General features: G+C 53.2%; 6 protein-coding genes across 6 annotated transcripts; 3 read left to right on the forward strand and 3 right to left on the reverse strand.

The window, feature by feature from the left end:
* Positions 1 to 766: 766 nt before the first annotated feature.
* LRP88_05858 (uncharacterized protein) lies at positions 767 to 3,190 on the forward strand (the record flags this gene model as incomplete). The annotated part of the gene is made up of 2 exons (XM_083242402.1): positions 767 to 2,893; positions 2,966 to 3,190. The coding sequence occupies 2 exons, from the start codon at positions 767 to 769 to the stop codon at positions 3,188 to 3,190; spliced, it is 2,352 nt and encodes a 783-aa protein (XP_083101338.1).
* A 736-nt stretch (positions 3,191 to 3,926) lies between these two features.
* On the forward strand, positions 3,927 to 4,643 carry LRP88_05859 (protein RHB1; the record flags this gene model as incomplete). Its single annotated transcript, XM_083242403.1, has 3 exons — positions 3,927 to 3,978; positions 4,075 to 4,343; positions 4,404 to 4,643. The coding sequence occupies 3 exons, from the start codon at positions 3,927 to 3,929 to the stop codon at positions 4,641 to 4,643; spliced, it is 561 nt and encodes a 186-aa protein (XP_083101339.1).
* Positions 4,644 to 5,916: 1,273 nt separating this feature from the next.
* On the forward strand, positions 5,917 to 7,682 carry LRP88_05860 (peptidase family C78-domain-containing protein; the record flags this gene model as incomplete). Its single annotated transcript, XM_083242404.1, has 8 exons — positions 5,917 to 5,994; positions 6,092 to 6,355; positions 6,614 to 6,704; positions 6,755 to 6,859; positions 6,920 to 7,131; positions 7,184 to 7,215; positions 7,266 to 7,417; positions 7,471 to 7,682. 8 exons carry the CDS (start codon positions 5,917 to 5,919, stop codon positions 7,680 to 7,682), a joined length of 1,146 nt encoding a protein of 381 aa, XP_083101340.1.
* Positions 7,683 to 7,807: 125 nt separating this feature from the next.
* On the reverse strand, positions 7,808 to 8,648 carry LRP88_05861 (inosine triphosphate pyrophosphatase-like protein; the record flags this gene model as incomplete). The annotated part of the gene is made up of 6 exons (XM_083242405.1): positions 7,808 to 7,901; positions 7,963 to 7,996; positions 8,047 to 8,083; positions 8,137 to 8,281; positions 8,348 to 8,421; positions 8,478 to 8,648. The coding sequence occupies 6 exons, from the start codon at positions 8,646 to 8,648 to the stop codon at positions 7,808 to 7,810; spliced, it is 555 nt and encodes a 184-aa protein (XP_083101341.1).
* A 329-nt stretch (positions 8,649 to 8,977) lies between these two features.
* On the reverse strand, positions 8,978 to 9,681 carry LRP88_05862 (nucleoside-triphosphatase; the record flags this gene model as incomplete). Its single annotated transcript, XM_083242406.1, has 3 exons — positions 8,978 to 9,173; positions 9,275 to 9,420; positions 9,499 to 9,681. 3 exons carry the CDS (start codon positions 9,679 to 9,681, stop codon positions 8,978 to 8,980), a joined length of 525 nt encoding a protein of 174 aa, XP_083101342.1.
* Positions 9,682 to 10,190: 509 nt separating this feature from the next.
* Positions 10,191 to 15,313, reverse strand: LRP88_05863 (myosin 2; the record flags this gene model as incomplete). The annotated part of the gene is made up of 7 exons (XM_083242407.1): positions 10,191 to 10,339; positions 10,396 to 10,610; positions 10,665 to 10,738; positions 10,790 to 14,636; positions 14,692 to 14,881; positions 14,951 to 15,083; positions 15,179 to 15,313. 7 exons carry the CDS (start codon positions 15,311 to 15,313, stop codon positions 10,191 to 10,193), a joined length of 4,743 nt encoding a protein of 1,580 aa, XP_083101343.1.
* Positions 15,314 to 16,978: the final 1,665 nt, after the last annotated feature.

Genomic DNA, 16,978 nt, shown 5'->3' on the forward strand with positions numbered 1-16,978 from the left:
TGGGAGAGAGATTCGGAGCTGCCACAGAGCTTTGGTGGGACAGGTGGGGTTATGATTTTGAAGTTGGGTCGTCGAATGTTGTGTGTCTATTCAAGAAACCAAGAATGAATAAGATTGAGCTTGTGGGAGAGGAATTATCTTTCATATGAACCTTCGAGGATAAGAGTCTGGAGCCCTGCATTGCCCGCCATTTCGAAGCCACCTGCATATGCGCAAAACGGGGTCTGCAGAGACACGGGCAACACGCGGGGGATTCCAATGGCGATGCGACGAGGCCGGAGTCGACCGCGTCGCATTGATAACAGTGGAGATGGCGCCCGGTACTTCTGCGTTCGCACCGAGACCACTACGCAACAGGTACTCGTCGGTACTTTGTCTGTCAGTGACAAGCCAAAGTCGAAGGGCTGGTTATTTTATTTTTGGCACTTGCAATATTCACACTAAGGGCCTGGCGTCGCTATCCGTAGAGCCGCAACGTTTCAACGTTAACAACTGCCCTCACATTACAGGACCCTTTGAGGCGTACTCAATCAACCCGAGCACCTCCCCCAGGACAACTTCCTCCTGTCATCCCACTGCAAGCACCCGAGCTTGCAGATACCCGTGCCTACCCGCCTCCTTCCTTTGTGTTCAATCGTGCTCTGACAATCATCGATTCCCTTGTTCACCTGGCCATCTCGCATCACGTCGCCTCGCCCAGGCCCTAGGTATATGGCTTAATCCCATCCCAGCCTCCGTCACCGTCGTCTCAAACGACACGGTCGCGATGGCATCGCGAAATGGCTCAACCGCGCCCACCCCGCGGAAGCTGGTGACGTATGGCAAGCCCTCGCGCAAGAAGCATATGCAGAGTGCGATGCCGCTGCGAACTGCCGAATCGTACACGACATCATCAAGCCACGTCGAGCCCGCCGAACCTGTCGCAAAACCATCGGTGCCCTCGCTCCCAAGATCAACATCGGATCCATCCCCGAGACTCCATGTTAACAGCCGACCGAGCGCGCCCGATGGGCCAAGCCGCGCGAAAGCCGGGGAAGGACAAAAGGCGGAGTCGCGAGATGCGACAGACTCGAAGAAGCGAAAGCGCCTTCAAGCTGCGCTTGCAGAGTCGATGGATGATGACGGAGCTCCTTCACCACAGAAGCAACCAAAGCCTACGAAGACGCTTCCACGACATCCGCCAGCCGCGACATCCCAGAACGATGCCAAAACCCCTGGTCTCCCTGGTCGCGAACCCTTGATGAAAAAGAGCCCTAAAGACGCAGGCGCTCGTTCCCGCCTTCTACCTCGAAGCAAGTCTGATATGTCAGCGACTAAATCCAGCCTCGGACCGACGCCGATTCCCAAGAACCGCGAGCCAGAAGTGACGAGGCCTAAGAAGCGACGTCCACGATTGATTGATGCGCTTGCCGCCCAACGACCGGATAGCCCAGATTCCGACGATTCAGCTCCAGAAGTCGACCATCACAGCCCGTCATCGCCCGTGTACAGCGGGGCGGCAACGCCTTCGCAGCAATCACAAGACAACTCTCAAACCAACTCCCAATACAATTCTCAAGATGCAGTCATTCGGCCGAGAGCTCGCCCTGCGGGTGTTCAAGGGAGGCGAATAAAGTATACCTATGGACAATCTCGATCGATTCTAAGCGAGTCCTCGAAACTCAGCGAGCCTGGAATGGGGGCAGGCATGGCTACCACAGAAGAAGAGTTGGACGCGTTGCTCGCTTCACCACCCCCACCACCTATAAACCCGGACCCCTTTGATATGAGCGATGACGACCTGGATGAGGACGGAGATGTGCGTCCCGCAATCAAGAGCGTGCACGAGTTGCGGCGGGCGGGAGCGAATAATCGATTCGCCGATGAGATGGAGGATCTGCTCGCGCGGATAGGAACCCCCAGCAGTTCTCCCTCAACCATGAGGAGGAATGCGTTACTGGAGCTTGCACAGAAATTACAGAACAAGGACTTCATCGGCCAGTTCCGAGACCATGCCACCCGCGATAAAATTGCTTCCAACATTGGTCAAGAGGAAGATGTGATCAGCGGGTTTGCTCTGACGGCCGTCCTCGTCACATTTCTAAACTTCAGTGATGCGGCGCATCTCCTGCGACAGCTGGTAGAGGACGGCCTAGGCAAGTTGCTCGGTGTCCTTTTGCATGCATCCGAGGACATTGATGAGATTGTGCAACGAAAAATGAGACTCTCCAAGATGAGCAGAGCTTCTGTCAGCCAAGTCAAGACGCTTCTGATGAAGATGGATATTTGGCAAGGACGTCACCTTCAGGAGCTGTCACCCCAGACGCTTGCTCTGCAGTTGCTGAACATAGTATGTCAGCGCGTTGATCCTCTACAGTCTTCAGGGGTTATTAGAGACATTGAAAGCGATCTCATAGTCATCATGGAACGTTGTACAACTGCAGACCCGAGCACCAATGCGGTGTTTGCTCTTGTGGTCTCAATTCTGGAGACGCAATCAAGCCAAGCTGTGGGCGATGAAGAGGAGGTCTCATGGGTATCTCAGCAGACATCCAAGGTTGCCTGCTTCCTCAACAACAGTCTACAGCAATGGCCAGAAAAGCCCGGCAGTGTCGAGACTACAACACTCAAACTCTCGATCAACATGTCAAACACGGCACATGGAGCAGCAGCCTTCAACGACGAGGTTCTACTGGCAAGACTTTCCAGCTGCATGCGTGCAGGGTTCAAATCAGCGCTGGATGCATTGAGCAACCGACGCCTACGAGGGGAAACTTATGATGGACTCCTCCTAGTGCTCGGTGTGGCAATCAACATCTTGGAGCATTGCCCGCCTGCTCGCGCTAACATCGCTGGTGAGCCATTGGACGGCCTGGTGACCTTGTACCTACAGAACCAGGCCTCGATGAGCGAGGTAAGCCTTTTCTTCCAGTTCATGTACATACCGGAGCTAACAAGAGTGATTCAGGCCGACTCTGTGGAAAAGTCACAACTCACTGTGGCTTTCGGGTATCTCGCGGTGCTGCTGGGTTACCTGTCGCTTATCGACTCAGCACGACAACGGTTCGCAGAGCAGGCGGGAAGTGGAGGGATCTCGAGCCTCATCTCATCGATCCAAGAGTTTATCGGAATGTACAGGTCCGTGGACAACAAGGTGACAGAGCTCGAGGGGCTTGTCAACGACCTCCAAATACGGCAGCGGATGAAATAGACGATACCGGTTGAGCTGGTGAGCATCCTGGGCGTTATACTAAACTGGAGACTTTGCTTGTAGGAGAGGGATATAAAGTCCAAAGGCGACGGATATATGCTTTGAGAACAACTCTTATGACATACCTGATTCAAAGTCGATGATGCTATAATGTGAGTTTGATAACCCAACATGAAGACCATTTCGTCAGGGAGGCTGATATGCACATATCCGGCTTGGGCGTGACGGATAACTAACCAGTATGCAGCCAGCGAGGAGCACAACTAGCTAACCAGCAATCCCGGAAAGTTTAGGCGTCACCTGCACGGGCCAAAGTTACCTCAGGTATGATGCAAGGGGAGGGGGGAGGGGGGAGATCCGGTGGGGGGGGTTTAGTTAACTTGGGACTGGACTGGACGCAAGTCGGCTGAGTCTGTCTGTCTTGTCTGCCCGGCGGGTTGCACTGACACTTACACTTGACGTACACCTGAACTTCCAGGCTGTTACACTGGCATCATCCATCCAAACTCCGATCATACATCCGTCGCCCATCAACTCCCATCCGTTTCGTTTTCGTCCGTAACTGTGACTGCACCGGCTGTAGGTCTCGGCTTTGTACCGCCACCTGTTCCCTTTTTGGGCTCCCCCAGCATCTTTATCCGCTCCAAACCAAGCGGCAGTTTCTCCAACTGCCCTTCTCTTGTTCCACTCACTCTCTCGCCCTGCGTGTGCGATCGCGACAGGACGCTGTTCCACCATGCCTTCCCCCAAGCAAAGAAAGGTCGCCATTGTCGGCAGCCGCTCCGTCGGTGAGTATTGATTCGTACTGATCCCCCCTCTCGATGTTGGAATTTGCTTCTGCAAGTGTCAGGTGCAGACAGAGCTGACAGAGATGGATCAAACAGGCAAGTCGTCTCTGGCGGTGCGGTTCGTGGACGGTCACTTCGTCGACAGCTACTACCCTACGATCGAGAACACGTTTAGCAAGATGATCAAGTACAAGGGCCAGGACTTTTCTACCGAGATTGTCGACACGGCAGGCCAAGACGAGTACAGCATCTTGAACTCGAAGCATTTTATTGGAATCCACGGGTACATGCTCGTCTACTCGGTATCATCGCTGCCCTCGTTCGAGATGGTGCAGGTCATTCGAGAAAAGATTCTAAACCACCTGGTGAGTGGGGGAAATACCTCTGCGACGAGAGCGCAAGAAAGCTGACAGTTGATCGTCTAGGGCACCGAGTCCGTCCCCATCGTCATCGTGGGCAACAAGAGTGATCTGCGACCCGAGCAACGGCAAGTCACCCCCGAGGACGGGCAGAAGCTCGCCGAGAAGATCCAGTGCGGCTGGACCGAGGCGAGCGCGCGGTACAACGAGAACGTGGGCAAGGCCTTTGAGCTCTTGATAGCGCAGATCGAGAAGTCGCAGAACCCCGGCGAAGCGCCTGCGAAGAGCAATTGCGTCCTGATGTGAGGCAATTGCGGCTCTCTTCCCCCCCAAGAAGCCCATTCCACCACCCAGGCGATCACGATCACGATGATGATTCGGAGCCGCGGGGCAAAAACCCAGGCGCCCAAGCCCTGTCCTGTCGTTTCACAGGGTCACAGGGCACAAGGTGGTTCGGGATGGCCAGGACATGGGCTTGATTCAGAGTCCTGTCTATGGCTAAATTCTCCGTGGTGTCAGATTTTGTACGCAGCCATCGACGACTGCCAACTTGTCTTTGTCTTGTCATTTCCTCTTCATGTCTTGTTTTCTGCCATTTTTACAACTAGAGTATACGGTTCAATCAACGGGTTTGGTTTTTTTGGTTTAGAATTTTCTTTCGAAGAATGTCATCCCTGCCCTGACTCATGGCCGGGATGATGTCCTGATTCGTGACTGACGCCAGGGAACTTGTTAGCTTGGACATGGGGTTGACAATAGCTGCTGAGGCAGCTCGCAACTACCGAGAGGTGCTATCTGTCTTTTTTTGCACGTCCCCGGTCCCAGGTTAGGTAACTGGTTCCTGATATCTGGCCCGGGCCTTGGTTGCAAAGGCTCAATCTGCTGTTGTTTTCTTGGCGGTCTGCATCAGCAAGTTTTGGGACCATCATGTGAATGCTTGCGATTCCAGGCCAGGCGCAGGCCGCGACCCAACTTGGCCCCATTCGGCCGGTCCCGCTATCGGATCCTTGGTGGCTGCATCGGCCTCGCGTATGCAATTCAGGGTCGTATTAGCACCGGGAGAACGATTCGAGATCCGCGGTCTCGGTCATTGGGTTGCATGCCCATGGAAGAAAAAGTTAGGAATCCGATGCCCTTGTCTTGGCTATTCACCGGTGAAACCCGCGGGATTTGCTGTGTCGCCGTAAAATCCGGATATAGAAATTTGTATTGCTGCCATGGAGTTGTCTCCCATTGCTTGTGTTGTCCCAAGGTACCTATCTAAAGTACCTTGACGCCTAAACTTTGGGCTGAGTGTACTTCGGCCACTGAGACCCTACGTACAGGTGGTACGTGTGCAGGCATCACAGCCTCAATTTACATCTCACCGCGCATCAGCCCTTTGTCCTCCATCCTTTATCACGGCCCCTTACAAAAAAAGAACACAGACACAAAGCAAGAGACTCACTGTCCAGTCGGAGAATAGTCAGATTAGATTCTTCCTTTTTTCCTTTCTTTCTTTCCTTCCCATGTCCTTACAAGTGATACCTGCCCCTGGCTCATAACACCCATCTCACCAATACCCTCAAACCTCAGCCTGATGCCCAATCCCGACCCTGCTACCGACTGCCCCTTCTGCGGCTTCAAGCCCGAAAGGGGCGAATATGAGCTCCTTCTAGTACGCATGCCTCTTCCTCTTCACACCCCTGAATATTATTGCTTTCTTCACCGCCCCTAAGCAAAAGCCCGAGGACTAAGAACGCACCTACCCCTAGCACATTGACACTCAGCACCCCGACGATCAGTCCGCCGGCGAGGATCCTGTCCCCTGTCCACAGGATGGCTGCGGTGAGCTCGTCTCGACGGATGAGCTAGCGTACCATCTAGGGCTTCACGAGCTCGAGGCCCAGGAGCCAACGCCGGAACCGCCTACCGTACCCCCCAAGCCCGATGGCGGCGGCGGTTCTAGGAAGCACGAACCGAGAAGGCCGAGGTCTTCCTCCAAGGACAACTCGCGTAAGCACCGGAGTGAGAAAAAGGTCAGTGCCATACAGGCGTGGAAGGATCTATTCTCGGGGACCAGCAGCACCAGTTCCGGGCGTGATCGCGGGTCAAGCAGTCGGACACGGCACAAGACAAAGAGGTCTACCGTTGATGGAAGCACGAAGCGCTCCTCAAGTCGGTCTGAGGCTCCTCAGCCAGCGGAGGAGGGAGAGTCAAGTCGAAAGTCCAACCGGTTAGGGGTATGTGGTCTCCCGGTCTTTATGAGTGTGCAGTGGATGAGACTAACTGGACAGAAATCCGAGCTTGGCCGGTTTGCACACGAGAAACGGATGCCATCCTGGCTCGTAGACCTCCTGCAGGATCAGGGCCAAGTTGTCAACGATGGTAAGCGCCACTCCTACTGAACTCCTTGTCAGTCTCTTACACGCAATCAGGCGTCTTGCCAGTTCTCAAACAACTCCTCGAGCAGAGTCCTGAAACTCAATATGCATACTTGTGCCACCCTGAAGTACAGCATGTTTCCAAGCTACGACGAGAGGGTAAGCAAATTCTCGAGAACCCACCTTTATCAGCAAAGGCAGTCTGACACTGGTATACAGGTGGCTTCTGTGGTTACAGAAACATCCAGATGCTCATCTCGCACATGATCGGTGCCAAGACACCAGGTTCGGAGCACTTCGCTCAAACCTTTCCCTCTGTCTTCCAGATTCAAGATCTCATCGAGAACGCTTGGGACATGGGCATTAATTCCCAAGGTCGCATGGAGACGGGAGGTGTGAAGGGAACCCGAAAGTACATCGGCACGCCAGAGGTATTCCATTTCAACACATTGTAGGTGGACTGAATTGACTTGTAGGAAATAGGCACAGGCTGTCTTTCTAAGCCTGGATATCACGTAAGTCAAGTCGAGAACTGGTTGGGAACTATGACTAACTTGAACTTCAGTTGCTCTGTTCAAGCATTCAAGGACAAGGAGCGAGGACGGTCCAAATCACGTCTCTTCGAGGCCGTTGAGGGTTACTTCCAGGGCGGCATCAAGAACATAGAAGACAGGATCCGCGTCACAGACCTCCCGCCAATCTACTTACAACATCCCGGTAAGAACAATCTGTATCACATACACAAGACGGGCACTAAGCAGTGAGTACAGGACACTCTTTGACGATTGTCGGCATTGAGAAGCAGATGGACGGCCACATGAACCTCCTCGTCTTCGACCCCAGCTTCCGTGACTCATCCAAGATCCGAAGCCTCATCGGCAGAACCGTTCAGCACAAGGCATCCTCAATCGACGAGTCACTGCACCCATACCGCCGTGGAGGACACTACTTCCGCAAGTACAACCAGTTCGAAGTGCTATAGTAAGCTGTCTATATCCCCCCCCTCTTTGCATGGAAATCGTGTTGCTCATCTAATTGCGAAAACCCCTCTAGTCTGACAGACTATGCCACCATCCCGTAGTCTCATGTTTTCTATTACTGAGCCTTTTACTGCTGTTCCTTGAACCAGGCCTGCAGCTTGGCCAGCGCGCGGGTTCGGTGGGAGATCTTGTTCTTTTCAACCTTGTCCATTTCGGCGAACCTGGGGATGTTAGCGAACAAAGCAAGCAATGTTTTTCCGTCATATTTGGTTTGGAACGTACGTTTGGCCTTCATACTCAAAGACAGGGTCCCATCCTGTTGAAAGTCAGTTTAGAATTATTGCCTCGCTCTATAGAACGCCTCACCAAAGTCATTGGGTCCTCGAGCAGGCACAATCTTGCCCTATGGGTACTGTCAGTAGGAAGAAGAGGCATATGATACAAGGGTTTCCATACAGGGCAGCGGCCCTGGAAGAGAATGACCTTCTCGCCCGGTCCAGCACAGTAGCCAAATGTGCAGACAGCCTCGGCAGACTTGTCGGTATAAGCAGCCAGGAGGTTGTTCAAGCCCTGGTGGCCGATGGTAGTCAAGAACCACTTACTTCACCTATATGTCAGCATGGCATTTTGTTTAGAAGCGGCTTCAAGAAGCTGCTACAAAACATACATGTACGCTCCAGGAAGACCGCCCAGCGCCGTGTAGCACAGCGCCGTATCCTCGACCAGCACAGGGCCCTTCACCTACAATTCCAGTTAGACGAGTTGAACATTGCAAACAATATCAATAAAACTCATACTAGTTCAGCAGCCCTGTGGCACTTGGACTCTGTAATCTCCTCCAGCGTGCCCTGCACCTCCTCAAGATCGATAGACTTGCTCGTGACCTCAATCTCGGGCTCGAGGATGGCCTTGACCTCGCGCAGCTTATTGGCGTTGCCAGTGATAAAGTTGACCTTGTGTGCAGCCATTTTAAAGTTGTAAAATCTGGAAGACAAATTATGTGTAGATCCTAGAAGAAGTCTCGAGATACTTGGGCTGCGAAACAGTTAGCAGGTCCCACTGATCGTGAAAATATATGCACTTGTCGGGTAATCGGAGAGCACCTTTAGCAGCAAAAACACCATTAGAGAGATCGTGTCAATTCATCGCCTGTTCCAGGGCTTGCATCTAAAAATCTATTTTCACCAACCGAATCCCCTCAAGGTCCATCCTCTTTTTCCCAGTGCAAAAACATCTTTTAGCCTCCCAAGCCGCCCCCATTTAATCCTCATCGGTAGTTTTAATCCGTAGTTTGATGTCATTGCTCGCTGTTGTCCTTCTTCCACTGCTTCGTCCAGGCCTCGATGCGATCGACATTGGTCTCCATCTCATCCGCAGTGTTGCTCGTCAACTCAATTACAATCTCCTCATCAAAAGCCTCGTGCGCCTCCTGTAGCAGCACCTCCATAATCTCAGAGTCGAGGTTTTCCTGGAGCTTAGACTCGGGGTAGTTTCTGTAGGGTGAAGCCTTGTTAGCCAAGTGATGCTTGCATCTCCCAAGTCTTCATGATCATAGTAAAAGCCTGAGAGCAATGGGTTGTGCTGAATCGCATACCTCGCCTTGAGACGATCATACAGAGTCGAAGAGTCGACTCGAAGTACCACGACCAGATCGATCCAGCTCTTGGGGAACAGATCACAGGCGTGCCAGTCGATGATGCAACCACCAGCCTTGACATCATCCTCAATAGCATCCAGCAGCTATGACACTCCAGCATTAGCCTTGATCTTTGTCTTGCCTCTCCTCAAAACCTCCTAGGAGTGTCCTCCATGTCTCACCTTATCCTCATCAACGATCCAGCTGTGATACTCATCACTCCATCCCTCATGGCACTCCTTGTCCTTCACCACTTGGTTGACAGAAAGGTGACGAAGACCAGTCCTTTCCGCCAGACTCTCGCAGTGAGTCGTCTTTCCAACACCGGGCGTCCCCGTGACGATAATATTTGGTGAAGTTCGCATGGTGATTATTGTATTTGTAGCTGAGGTTTCATCTCATTCTGTGGTTGCAGAGATTGATTGGCCTCCAATATTGAGCATTCTGCTGAATGCATGTAGGCGGAATTTTATCATGTACGTATCGAGTCGTGCGGCTCTGTTAGATGAATATCAATCCTCAACTCCAGATCCAAGTCACTCAAGATCAGGAACAATAGTTGAACAGAAAACAACCACAAGATCGATCGCTTCGTACTCTCGTCTCTCGCGCTCTCCAATACAGCCGTATCTCATCTTACAATAGATAGAGCCAAGTCCAGCCCCCCTGCCGACTTGCGGAAGGAGGTCACTGATCTCACACTCTGAATACATGACGCCGTCAAGATATGGGAGACAGATGCCTGAGTGCTCCAGTCCCTCCAGATCCCCTACGGCTACACGCCGCCATTAGAAAATTCGACATCGAACACCCTGAAAATGCGGCTTCTATCCCTTATGTGCCTTCGAAATGCCTAACCCAGCTTCATTATCCACTACTGTTCTACCTCTACCTCATCAACGCCAGCCAGTTCGTCCGGTGCGTCATACTCGTCGCCCTCAGCATAGTCAAACTTCTCCTGCTGAGCGATAGCTTGTGCTGACACAATCTCAGCCAGCCTCTTGAGACGAGGAGTTTGGAGCCCTGCATATCGAGTTAGCGATAATCGTTTCCCCTTTCAAATCATATCGAGAACTTACAAGAAGGAGTATAAGTCTCAAGCGCCGTAATAACTCGGGGCTCAGCGATCTCGTAAGGACCACTGTCGTCCATGTCCACAGCCTGGAGGAGCAGCACGTCGCTCTTCTCAGTTACCCGCGAAGCCACAGCCTTCATGATCTCTCCGTTGATCGGCTGCTCGTAATCAGCAACCAGGTACTGGTTGAGGAGCTTCTGGATCTGGTTTGGTGAGAGCCTACGAGTAGTTAGTACCAAGACTCTGCGACGACAACTGAGTTCTGCGACTTACATCCAGCAAATGTCCTGAATAATTTCGATATCATTCAAGGTGGCCTTCTTGAGCTGAAGAAGCTTGGTTGCTTGCTATTCGATTGTCAGCATGTTACTCTGCACAACATTAAGAATGATACTCACCATCAGATGCTCCAGCTGAAGCGTGCCTTCAGGCATATCGTGGCTCTTACACCATTCCTCAATGCGCGTGATGTTGTAGTTGATCTGGAGGCCACGCTTCCATGAGAGGAAATTTCGTCGCATGAGGAGGTCGTTGAAAGCTGTCACACCCACCAACCGCAGGAGCTCAGTGATGGTCTGGGTGATGATGGAGTCTTCCAAGTAGTACGCCTTCATCGCGCGGAAGACGCTGTTCAGCAGGCTCAGGAGGTTGTCCATGCTGTACGCTGGTGTTGAGTTGGACTGGAGGAGCTTGCCCAGGAATCGACTGCTCTCGTTGGTAACGAAACCAGGCAGAGACTGAGACTCGATGATGGCCGGGATAATCATCTTGTGCAGCTTCTTCTTCAACACCTTCATCCAAGTGTGGTAGATGTTGAACTCCAGACTCTCGAGGTCGTGCTTGACGATCTCCAGGAGTCGGTCGTACTCATAGTTGTCCGACTTCTGGGCCTCGTACCAATCCTCGGCAAGGAACACGAACGACAACATCTCGTGCACGTTGGACAGCCAGAAGGCACCAGGGTTGATGGCCTCGTCGCCATCGTGCTGCATCACCTCCTGCTGGATAGACTGCATCACGTTTGCGAGGAAACGTTCCGACTCCTTGACGAAACCGTTGTTCCACATCTCTGATGTCACCAGGTTGATGAGGTATGAAGGGAAGAGCACCTCCTTGTCCGAAGGTGGAGGGGTGGTGTTGGGAGAGGGGATCTTGAGGTTCTTGATCAAGCCCATTGTTACCTCCTCGTTGAGGCCATCCTCGTCCGCGAGAAGGCCCTCGAGCTCCATTTCGATATTATCGACGCCAGGAAGGAAGGTCGAGCCAGAAAGATTCTGACGATGTGCCGTGCTAGTAACCGCCATGGAGACCGGCCGAGGGTTATAAGTACCACTAAAGCGATCAAGCTCCCGTGGTTCCGCCCCGGCGCTGCGGCGCTTGGGCTTCTTGGAGGAGACAAGGTTGATAAGCCCAGAGGCTGCCGGAAGTGCAGGTACTGTTCCATTGGCGAGCTCTCCGTTGATGGGAGCATTCCTCCGAGCCATCTCCAGAGCGTCTCGAAGAGCCTCAAGCTCCTGTCTGAGGCTCATGTTGTCCTTCTCGTGCTGGGTGCTTGTCCTCCTGGCTGTCTCCAGTTCCGAGTTCGTTGTGCGCAGAGACTCCCTCAGCTCCCGTTCCTCCTCTTGCATTCTCTTGATATTCGCCGTTGACTCATCAAAGGCAACCTGGAGCTTCTTCATCTCATCCTCCATTGCTTGCAGTCTGGCGACGGCAATACCGGCTTGGTTCGCTTCTGTCTGAAGCTCCTTCGTTCGGGCTTCCAGAGCGTTGTGGCGGTTCTTCCATGACTTGATCTGTCCCTCGTAGTTCTCCACCTGGGATGCCAAGCTCTTGTTCTTCTCCTTCATCGAGCCCAGAGACTGTGTGAGCTCAACGACCTTGTTTTCAAGCTTGTAGGAAATCTGCTTAAGGTCGCGCGCCTCCTCACGAATCTTCTTATAATCCTTGCGGGCCTTCCTACCACGCCACAAGCTCTGAATCAACACCACCTTCTTGCGGTATTGTCTCCAAGACCGCAGCTGTCTTCGTGACCTCCATGATCTCTGGATCACAAGCGCGGCATTACCAAGGCGTGTCTCCATAATGTTCTTTCTCCGAAGGTATCCCTTGGCAGCTGACTCGAAGAGCACCATATCTCTCCTGATGCGCAGGAAGGTCCTGCGCTGCTTCTGACCACGCCAGACACGCTGGATGGTGATGGCAGCTTTGATGGTGCGGAGCTCCATAGCCTGTTTCCTGGCCTTCCAAGCCCTGATAGCAGACTGTGTGCGGATAACCGCCTCACGGGCCTCAAGGTAGCGACGTCGGTAGTACTTGGCCCTCAAGTTCTTCTGAATCATGATAGCACAGTCGTTGAGACGATTGGTTCGGAGATTCTCGAGGAAGGCAAGCATACCAGCTCGGAAGAAGATCTTGGTGAGACCGAGCTGGTACTTGTCAAGCCCCTTGCTGGTGCTGGTTCCGAGCGCCTTCTTAAGGATGGCATCGGCCATTTCGCGAATCTCGGAAGTCCATTGGTCAGAGCGCACCAGCATGTAGTATCGGAGAGCAAACTCCTCGTAGGTCCATCGAGTTGGGTAACCGGCACAACTAATGCGAACGGTCTCGAGGACACCACAAGCACGGAGCTGGCTGAGAACCATGGGTCCCTCGAACTTCCAGGCTTCCTTAGCCTCATTAGGCTTGATACATCGGATGTAGTGGACATCGGTGTTGTTGATGGTGCCCATAAGCTCGATCAGCGACGATCGGAAGATACCTCCAAGTGTGGGTTTCCTGTTGACAGCAACGCCGATCTTCCTACCACCGGCGGGCTTAACGGCGTTGGAGGAAGATGAGGCAACATCCTTTTCTCGCACTGCCGAGGCAGCCTCCAGAACCTTCTTGAGGAAGTCGTTGCTCGAGGCACGCAGGACAGCCATGTGCTCATCAGGGACAGTATCACGGTTCTTCTCGATGAAGCCCTCGGACTCATAGGTGACGTCAATGGCATAATGGCAGACTGTGAAGGCTGACTTGCCGAATCTGGGCTTCTTGTAGAACTTGTGCTTGTCGGTAGAGAAGTTGTGGTGAAGCTTCGTCACAAACTGCTCATCAGAACCCATGGGGAGACGAGACTCTTCGTCAAGCAGGGACAGGATACCCATACGGCCTTCGATCAGGTCGATACATGGCTGGTTGTCAGAGAAGTCAATAAAGGTCCAATCAATCTGCTCCCTGAGGTACTCTTCCTGCTCAAGCTTGAAAACGTGCTGGTTGAATTCCTGCTGGAGCTTCTCGTTGGCGTAGTTGATACAGAACTGCTCGAACGAGTTCTTGGCGAAGTGCTCGAATCCGTAGATATCCAGGACACCGATGAATGAGGTCACACGGTTCAGGACCTCCTCGGCAGCCAGACTGTAGTTGATGATTTCAACCAGCCAGTCAAAGAGACTCGAGTAGATGAACTTGGCGACGGAATCTCGGACAACGATGGCCTGAGCCTGGCTCAGGTTCGATGTGATCTTTTCACCACGGGTGACAAGCTGCTTCTTCACGATCCACCGAGCGAACTCCTCCGCCTTGACACCGAGAATGTCGCAAGCACGTTCCAGAGAAGGCTCAGTCGGGGCGAGCACACTGTCGTTACGCGATGCCGTGATCTTGACGTTACCGAGATGCAGCAGACCGGCCAAGAGCTTGAAAATGTCGGCTTGCTGAGCATCCGAGACACCAATGGTTGACAGAGACTTCTTGGTCGCTTCGAATTCGGCCTTGTCATCCACGCCGTCGATGGTCGGGCAGTTTCCTTGGTTCAAGTACTCAAACTGCTCAATAGGCAGAAGGTTGAGGTCTTCCCGTTCCTTGTCCGAAGCGCCAGCGACGAGCTGGTAGAAGATGTGGTAGTTTCGCTCCTTGAGAGGCTGGAACACGAGTCGTGAACGCTCGAGGAGATAAGTTCTGATCTTAGCACCGATAATATTTGTCTTGTCGTCGAACATGATCTCAATGTACTTTCCGAATCGAGACGAGTTGTCGTTTCGGGTGGTCTTGGCGTTACCAAACGCTTCCATGATGGGGTTGGTCGCGAGAATCTGCTCCTCGGTTTCGCTCATGGCTTCACCTCGCTTGGAGCGCGCGCCAGGGTTGTCGGGAGATTCTCTGGTAGCAAAGTAACGCATGATGTACTTGGCACTGACAGTCTTTCCAGCACCAGACTCTCCAGACACGACAATGGTCTGGTTCTTCTTGTCCCGAATCATGTCCCTAGATCCAGTGTCAATCGCTATGCAAATAGGCCTGATGGAGGGGCAGATCTTACATGAAGGCTTCCTCGGCAATAGCGAACAAGTGAGGTGCCTGGGTCGCTCGCTGTCTTCCGGCATAGACTTGGACCATGCCAGGAACATAGAGAGAATCCACTCGTGCGAAGGGGTTGGTAGCAATTAGAACGATACCACTGTAGGTGTAGATTTCCTTCTGCAGGTATCGTAGCCTGATTGCTTGCAAGACTGGGGCAAGATGTCAGCATCAGCATTTCCAGTCCCACCACGCAAATTCCGGTTCGGGGTCCAACGTACCAGCAGGCTCGTTGAGATGGGAAAGATTTGTAAGATCATCGCTGGCTTCGAGGACGGTAGGGTTCATCAAAGGCGGCAGAGAGGGATGGTTGCCGCTCTGGAGGGCCTCCACAGTGACCTCGATGTCCTTGGTCTGCGGGGACGAAGATGCGGTCAGCTACTGACTTTGCGGAAGAGATGTAGAGAGACAGAGGGAATCATATTAAAGCAGGATATTGAGAAACGAACCTCGCCATTCTCGAACTGAAAGGTGAGCTTGGCCTTGTTGCCATCAATGGTCTTGTTGATAAGCTCTGAGGCTACCCATCCCTCAGCGGCATCGGGCTGCCATGCCCTTGTGCCAACCTCGTAGGTCGATGCCATGGAGGCAGTATGACCGGGCGCAAGGCCGGTGTATACAGTCCGAGGAGTTGAAGGCGCTTATATCAGAGCGGAGCGGTAGCGGCGGTTCTAAGGGGCGGACGAGGCTAGACGGCGGTGGGAGGCATTCAGTCGCAAATGGGGTCGTTGAGGAAAGGCAGCACGGCCAGCCGGGGAACCAAGGTGCGATATGCAATCGTTGACTGTGTCGACGATGGCTGAAGGGCGTCTTGCGATCGATGCAAACTGCAGGTCTGTTGAACGGGCCGTCGAACGTCGTCCAAAAGGTTATGCGCAAGTCGAAGCTGAGTATCGGAGGTCCTCCGTACTCGAATAACGGAAGCGGAAAGGACCCTGAGGCGGCAAAAAGCAGGAGCTTCTTGTCCCTTTTTTCTTTCCACGCAGCACACAGGAAGCTCGCCGACAAGGGGTCGAGCAAGATGAGTCGCACAAGGCAAGGTAAAGTCAGAGACCTTGGAGAGTCAAAAGTTACGGATGCAGTGATGCCAGCACGCGTTTTCCTCCTGATTGAAAGGGCCGGGCGGCTGCTGCAGCGCACGGGGCACTGGAGAGTGAGAGGAACAGGGGGGCGGGGCAGCATGCGTTAGGGCTCAGATGTACATAGGGGCTCTGAGACAGGTACCACTGCAAGCATTCACAGCCACGCGGTACGCACGCTTCCCCTCCAGAGTACCTTCCGCACTAGGAGGGCCTCCCAGCCTTCAGTTCATGGAAGCTCCTGGAGGTTCAGTGGATTAGGGGCTTAAGGACAGTCCCGCGGGCCAATGAGGGGCCGACCCGTCCGCGTCTTTTGGCTTTGTCTGGTCTCTTCTTGGTCTGGGGTGAGGACAAGCGAGACAAATGCATTTTTCCGATCATCAACGGCGCAAGCGGTGTCGGCACTGTGCTATAGCGAGGCGGTGGAGGGGAAGGGGACAGTCGGTGAGCTTTCGAGAGCGTCTTTCTTGGTCATGTTCCGACTGAGCAAGCAGACAGCGCTGGAGCGACGGGGAATAGGAAGGAGCAGGAGACTTGAGTGAGTGACTGGGGATCAGAGCTGAACCGTCTTGCCGCAAACCCCTTAACTTTGACGATCAAACACCTCTACTCCGTAATTAGAACGGCATTGTCCCGCCTACTGCTTCACTTGCAGAGCTGATTCCGCAGCCAAGCAGCATACAGTACTCCGTACTCCATTGATACTTGGGCCTCGGCCTGATATTGCAGGACACTTACAGAAAGAACTTCTCATCTTAAAGGGGGATGCCAATTCTAAAATACCGGGGAAAAGATGATCAAACCCCCAGTCAGCTTCAGATACAACTCCAACCCCAGCCAACAACCATCCCATCCCCACGAGTACGTACCACAGACGGCTTCATAACCCGAAACACCCTCGTCCTCCTGGAGAAACGGTCCAAGAAACTCAACCGACTTGTTGTTGCTCCCAACCCCCAGCAAGGCGCAAACATCCTTCTTTCCCTCCCCGGAGAAAGCCTGTCGCGTTCGTCCGGTTCTCGACCGGTCCAGCTAACACGCATCCATCCTCTTGCACCTCAGTTGCTGCCCCCAAAAGCCCGTCATCCACTGGCTTATCCGCAGCCATCCACGCCTATGCAATGCATCTCGCATCGCATCCCCAACACTCAGTTAGCCCCTGACGTCAAG

This window comes from Fusarium phalaenopsidis (assembly GCF_050370095.1).
Source record: "Fusarium phalaenopsidis strain FUZ10S chromosome Unknown contig_32296, whole genome shotgun sequence".
Classification (NCBI taxonomy): domain Eukaryota; kingdom Fungi; phylum Ascomycota; class Sordariomycetes; order Hypocreales; family Nectriaceae; genus Fusarium; species Fusarium phalaenopsidis.